The sequence below is a fragment of the Sminthopsis crassicaudata genome, chromosome 6 (genome assembly GCF_048593235.1).
Source record: "Sminthopsis crassicaudata isolate SCR6 chromosome 6, ASM4859323v1, whole genome shotgun sequence".
Lineage (NCBI taxonomy): Eukaryota > Metazoa > Chordata > Mammalia > Dasyuromorphia > Dasyuridae > Sminthopsis > Sminthopsis crassicaudata.
Genome location: NC_133622.1, coordinates 242,788,101 through 242,794,966, shown reverse-complemented (window position 1 = coordinate 242,794,966; position 6,866 = coordinate 242,788,101). Strand labels below are relative to the sequence as shown.

The 6,866-nt window shown below is 34.5% G+C and overlaps 1 protein-coding gene across 1 annotated transcript; it reads right to left on the bottom strand.

Annotated features, from left to right (window-relative positions):
- On the bottom strand, positions 1–960 carry LOC141547532 (olfactory receptor 9G4-like). The gene has a single exon (XM_074275924.1). The coding sequence runs from the start codon at positions 958–960 to the stop codon at positions 1–3; it is 960 nt and encodes a 319-aa protein (XP_074132025.1).
- Between the last annotated feature and the right edge of the window lie 5,906 nt (positions 961–6,866).

The following is a 6,866-nucleotide window of genomic DNA, read 5'->3' as shown; positions in this document are numbered from 1 at the left end:
TCATCTTGCTATTTTGATGCTTTGTATTGCTTTTTTGAAGGCCTCCTTTACATCCTTGTTCCTGAAGCTATAGATCATGGGATTGAGCAAGGGATTCACCACTGTGTAGAACAGGGCAGCCAACTTGTCTTTCTCCAGGGAATAAGTTGAGCTGGGTCTTGAGTACATGAAGAGGAGGGAGCCATAGAAAAGCATGACAGAGATCATGTGAGAGGCACAGGTGGAGAAAGCCTTCCATCTCCCTGAGGCTGAGCGGATGCGAAGGATGGCCAGGAGGATATTGAAGTAGGATGTCAGGATGGCCAGTATGCTAGACAAAACTGCAAAACCCACCATTCCCATGAGTATCTTCTCATAAACTTTTGTATCAGTGCAGGACATCTTTACCAGGGGTGGTACATCACAAAAGAAGTGGTCGATGATATTTTTCCCACAAAATTTCAGGCGAAATGTGTTAGCTGTGTGGCCTATGGCATTCAAAAAGCCAGCTACATAAGACCCAGAAACCAGCCCAACACAGAGAGATCTGGACATGGCAGCTGAATAGAGAAGGGGGTTACAGATTGCTACATAGCGGTCATAGGCCATGGCAGCAAGCAGGTAACACTCAGTGTAGCCCACAACACAGGAAAAGAAAAACTGAGCACCACAACCTGCTAAGGAGATACGCTTGTCTTCAGATATACAGGTGGCCAGGATTTTGGGGCTGTATACAGATGTATACCAGAAATCCAAGAATGACAGATTGCCAATGAAAAAATACATAGGAGTATGCAAACGGGAGTCAATTCTGATTAAGACAACTAGAATCATGTTCCCTGCCAATGTTATCAAATAAAGAGCCAAAAAAGCTCCAAAGAAAATCAATTGCATCTGGGGATCAGCTGAGAAACCAATCAAGATGAATTCAGTCAAGGTGGTCCGATTCCCCACTTCCACTGACATACTGGTGGCAGCCATCTTAAAGAGTCCAAGAGACATCCAAGAGATATGTAAAGTTTATAAATTCATATGATTTAGATCTGGATTAATCCCATGGATCATATGGATAGCACAGAGGAGGACTTATACTTGGAGCCATGAAGAACTAAGTTCACATTCTGCCTCAGCAGCTTACTGTCTTTATGGCCTTGGGCATATCACTTAAGCTCTAAATCTCTCAGGTTGTAAAATGGGCCTCATAAAAGCACCCATATCCCATGATTATCATGTGGTTCAATGAGATAATGCACGTAGAGGTCTCTCTGAAGCTTAAAGCAATATATAAATGCTATTTTGCTACTATCTAGGCTTTTTCTACCATTTCACAGAAGAGCAATATGGACATCTTAAAATTTCAGACACTGAAGAGACCTTAGAATGTTAAGCACAGAATATTAGATTTGGAGATAGAATATAAAATATCTGAATTAGAAAAGGTTTTAATATAACACAGAATGTCAGAGTCACATAGGAGCTTAGAGATAATGTAAGAAAGCTTTTTTTCTTTTTATAGAACATAGGGTTATGGTTGAAAATCTGAAAAAAAGAAAAACCATCAAAGGTTTCTTCATTTCTAACTCTCTCCTTTCACAGTTCAGAAATTTAAGGCTGGAAAGTAAATGAGTTTTGTTTTGTCTTTTTTTTTTCATGATTATACAGGGACCAGTAAGAATTAGTGGTGAGATATGATGTCAAATTCTATGATTCTGGAGCCAGTGTCCTTTCCACTCTGGATATACATAGTATATTCATTGTATATATTTTCAATTTAACTTTTGTTGAAGGGTTTTATTTTCATTAGAGTGGGAGATCTATGTTTTCTTTCACAACTTAACTGTTATGAATATGTTTTGCATAACTTCACATCTGGTTTCTAAACTATGGATGGGGATAAGGGAGAGAAGTAGAATCAAAAGTTACAAAAATAAATGTAAAACATTCTTTTGAATATAACTGGGAAAATATTAAAAAAAGTAAAAAAAATATAAGACACTGGTAGTTGGAAGGACAGAGAAAGTTCATGGTGGTGGGAATATCTGAACTGAGTCTTAAAGGAAGGGATTTTTAAATTTTTATTAACAACCGAAAGTTTTCACACCCCTCAGATTGGCTAAGATAACAGGAAAAGATAATGACAAAAGTTGGTGGGGATGTGGGAAAGTAATGTATTGTGGGTAAAGTTGTGAACTGATTCAACCATTCTAAAAAGCAATTTAGAACTATGCCCAAAGTGCTGTAAAACTGTGCATATCTTTTGTTCTAGCAGTTTCACTATTGAGTCTATATCCAAATGAGATCATAAAAGAGAGGAAAAGACCCACATGCCCAAAGATGTTTGAAGCAGCTCTTTTTGTAGTAGTAAAGAATTAGAAATTGAATGGAAGCCCATCAATTGGGATATGGCTGAATAAGTTATGGCTTATGAATTTAATGGAATATTATTACCTTATATCAAATTTTGAGCAGGCTTCTTTCAAAAATACCTGGAAAACCTTATATGAACTGATGCTGAGTAAAGTGAGTAAAATCTCAAGAGATCTTTTTACACAGTAATACAAAGCTTACATGATGATCAATAGTGATGGACTTGGCTTTTATTGGCAATGTGATGATTCAAAACATTTCTAATAGACTTCAGATGTGTGAGAGATTATTGTTTTGGACCCCTGATCTATTCCAATCATTATTGATCAATTTGTGAGAATCACATCAACGTTCTATATATAAGGCTCCAGAGACTTGAGCTGTAGATTCTAAGTTCACTTAGGTCAAGTACAGGAAGTTAACTAAAGACCCTGCAGTCTTGTTTTGCCTTATTATAGTGACCAAGCCCAGTGTACAATGAATCCAATATTTTTGTACCAATCCCTTGTCCAATAGGAACATGGCTACTTGGGTCATTGTATGATAACTTATACCATTTCCTCCTGCCCAGCCTAAAAAGATGCCTGCTCATCTTGTGAGGAAATATTCCTTACTTCACCCAATATGTGTCCTGCTGACATATAATTTTGCTTATTTTAACTTATGTGTCACATACCAATCAGTGGAACTGGACATCTAGTCCTATAAAAACAGCGCCTTGGAAGAAAGAGGCATCTCAGATCATGAAGAAAATACATCAATCAGATTAGAGGAGACCATGGACCCTTTAATAAAGTGTCATTGGCTCAGAGCTCTGCCTTAGTCACTTTTGTTATAGCTGAGATAATTTGAATCTCTCAGATGGAAAATGTCATCTGTATCCACAGAGAAAACTGTGGCAACTGAATGTCAATCAAAGCATCATATTTTCATAGTATCTGCTTTTTTCCTCATAGTTTTATTTCCCTTTTGGCCTTATTTTTTTCTTTCACAACATGACAAATATGGAAATATGTTTAAAAGGATTGTATATATTTAACCTATATTAAATTGCTTGCTGTCTTGCAGAGGGGAAAGATAAGAAAGAGAGGGAGAAAAAAATTGGAACACAATGTCTTACAAAATGAATGTTGAACATTATCTTTATGTGTATCTAGGGAAATAAAATACCATTAAAGAAAAAATATAAGAGCTGGAAGATAGGAGGGAAAAATATTGCAGATGTGGGGATAGAGAGCAAAACCCCATAAGTGAAATACAGAATATTATATATGAGGTGTACCAAATAGGCTTAAATGGCTAGAATTGATTATGCGGGGAGGGGCAATGTGCTAAAGGGCTGGAAAGATAATACCAGGGCAGGTTATGAAGTGCTTCAAATTCCACATAGATTGTTTGATATTTGATACAAGAAAGGAAGGAATTGGAATTTGTTGAGTTAAAGTATTGACATGATCAGACTTGAACTTCAGCACAATCACTTTGGCTGCAGTGTGGAGTGTGGATCTGAGGGAGGGGGATTGATAAACATAAAATGGATAACCAGTTAGGGGACAATTACAATAGTTATGCTGAAATATTCAAGGACTTAACCTAGAATGGTTTGTGTATGGAGTGAAGTTTCTCAATATGAGAAATGTATAATTAGCAATAATTTTATTTGGTAGTTGCTTGGCGATGAGGAATGAGTAACAGTGAGGAGCTGAAGATGAGACAAACCAACATTATGAAACTAGATAGCAAGAATGGTGGAATCTCTGACAGTACCAATAAAATTAAGAAGAGAAGAGACTTTGAAGGAAAGATAAAAATTTTGTTTGTGAATGTTGAGCTTGAGGTACTTATGGGAAATTCATCTTGAAATGCCCATAAATTGAGAAATGGCAAAATGAGATTTGCATTCAGAAAGGTGACTGGAGCTAGAAAAATAGATGTTTGAATAACGTATTGCAAAATGGTAATTCTTCTGTATGCCTTTCAAAGGCATAGTGTATTCTTTGTAACACCAATAAAAAGCAAGGTATTTCCAAATTATAGACCTACAAAAGAAATTTTAGGATCCTTCCTATCCATCCTCAAACCATCCTTAAGAAAATATTTTCTTTAATAAGTGAAAATGTTGGTGTAATAATTGACTTCTAGAAGATTTAAACTGGAGGATCCTGAGAATCTATACTATAAGATATGTTAACTTAAATAGTATTCAGCCCAAAACTTTTATTTTACAGAAATTGAAACTAAATACCAGAATGAATTTATGACTTTCATATTATATTATATAAAATATAATATATATATATACATAATATATATATATATATATATATATATATATATATAAAAGCAGCTATTTAATGGTAGAACCAGGATTAGAAATTAGTTCTCCTTGCTTTTTTGTTTGGTGCTTTTTTCAATAATAAAATATAGATTTAAAGAATAAATATTTGTCTTTATTAAAGTATTGAAGTCACTGATTGCTAAATAAAAGAAAAAAGTATATTAACTTCCTAAGGAAATTATTGCCTTGAAAAAGATTGTATCCTTCTCCAGAATGTTATTTCTTTCAAATGATGTGAGTGAACAAGATCATGTCTAAAACTTATGATCCTAAACTTATATAATGAGGAAAAGATTCACATGCTGGAAAGTATAGATAGTGGTGATTTGAGTATCTATTATAGATCAGCTTGGCTAAAGTACAAAGGGAATGACTGGCCATTTCTGAAGTACTCATGCCATACCAAATGGAGGAAAAAGCTATACTCATCAGCTTTCTTCCTGATTTCTGAAGTAATATATAATTCTATTTGTAGTTATTTCAGTGAGCAGAAAGAAGGGGGAATGCTAAACCTTAAATAGATGGTTAGATCAGTGAATACTTACAGCATCACAAAAGGAAGTCCAGCTTTTTTGAAAATACAGAAGCCTGGAAAAAAATGAAGAATTTAAAGGAAAGAAAGAAAGGAGATAGTTATGTGCAATGCATTGCTACATTATTAATTTCAAAAGTATTCTAAGAAGAAAACATAGTAGGAAGTTTCTCTTGGACCCCTATTAGATTTCACACATCCTCAACCCAAGAAAACGAAGCAAATGGAGGAAATGACACTGGATTTAAAGCTACAATGAACTAGATTAAATCCTATACAACTCATTTCATGACAACACTAGATTTTACTTCTCTGAATCTTATTCTAATATCTGTAATATATATGTTCACAAATAAGAAAGTAAATATTAAATTATTTAAGCAATTACAAATAGTATATAAATAGCAATTTAAAGTTGGGAAAACACTTTATGTAAGGCTATAATTATTATTCTCATTATTTCAAAAAAGAGGACACTGAAAGATTTTATTTGCCATCATCAAATAATGCAAAAACAATTTATTATTGTTTAAAATTCAGTTTGCTGTAGTAAAAAGAACACTTGATTTGGAAGAATGTGACATTAGTTCAAATTCTGACTGCTACTATCAATCTGAGTTGGGATATAATTTTGAACCTCTTTGGGACTTATTTGCTAACTGTGAAATGAAGATGTAAGACTGAACAATCTCTAAGTTCTCTTCCATTTATAAAATGATTATCTTATTATATACTGTGTATCCTGCTGCTACTATTTTGTATTCATGTAGTCTTAAGAAAGTTTCTTCCTAATTTCTCTGACCTTCAGTTTCTTCATCTCTAAAGCAAAAGTTAAGACAATGTCATCTCAAACTTCTTCATGTCTACTCTGAAATCTTTGGTCTTATGGGCCTAAGATTACAATTAGAACATGCTTATTTAGTACTCAAATATCATTTCTATTCCTAGTCACTTACTTTCATTTTGGTAGGACTCAGCTTGTGGGAGAAGATAGTGTGTTTCTCTTTTTCTCTTCAGCTCTAACATATCTTCTCTTGGATCCTTGCCTATGTCCTATCACTTCCTTTGGGACCTCTCTTAGTCAAGTGATTCAGAAACTCACACTTCAGTCTCCAAAGTATCAATTAGAATTGTTCTGGAGTTTGGGGCCATTAATTGGAGCCAATATGTCATATTTTACTCAAAGAGGGATTTTCCTTTTTCAATATCCCTGTTTATCTTAATGTTGGAGACAATAATTCTCCAAATGCACTTCTGGATTTTCATTCTTTGAATCAGAAGAAAATTTTCTACTGCATGGAAGAAGAATGATAGATGCCCTGAATTGAAAAAGAAATGATGATTTAGACTCAAAACATAGACTTCATAAATACTAGCTATGTAACCTTTAACAAAGCATTTCACCTCTCATGTCCTTAGGTTCCTCATCTGTAATATGATGAGATTGAACCAGCTGACCTGGAAGTCCCATAATCTAGGCTGTGAGACCAAAATCTGAATCCCCCCCCCCCAAAAAAAGAAACATCCAAAGACCTTTTTCAATCTGGAACACATATAAATAGATATGTAAGGTCTCTTTGTCACACACTCTTATCCATGGTAGCTTCTAAATTTATCGCTCTGGATTCTAGTCAATTTGGTCCCCAACAC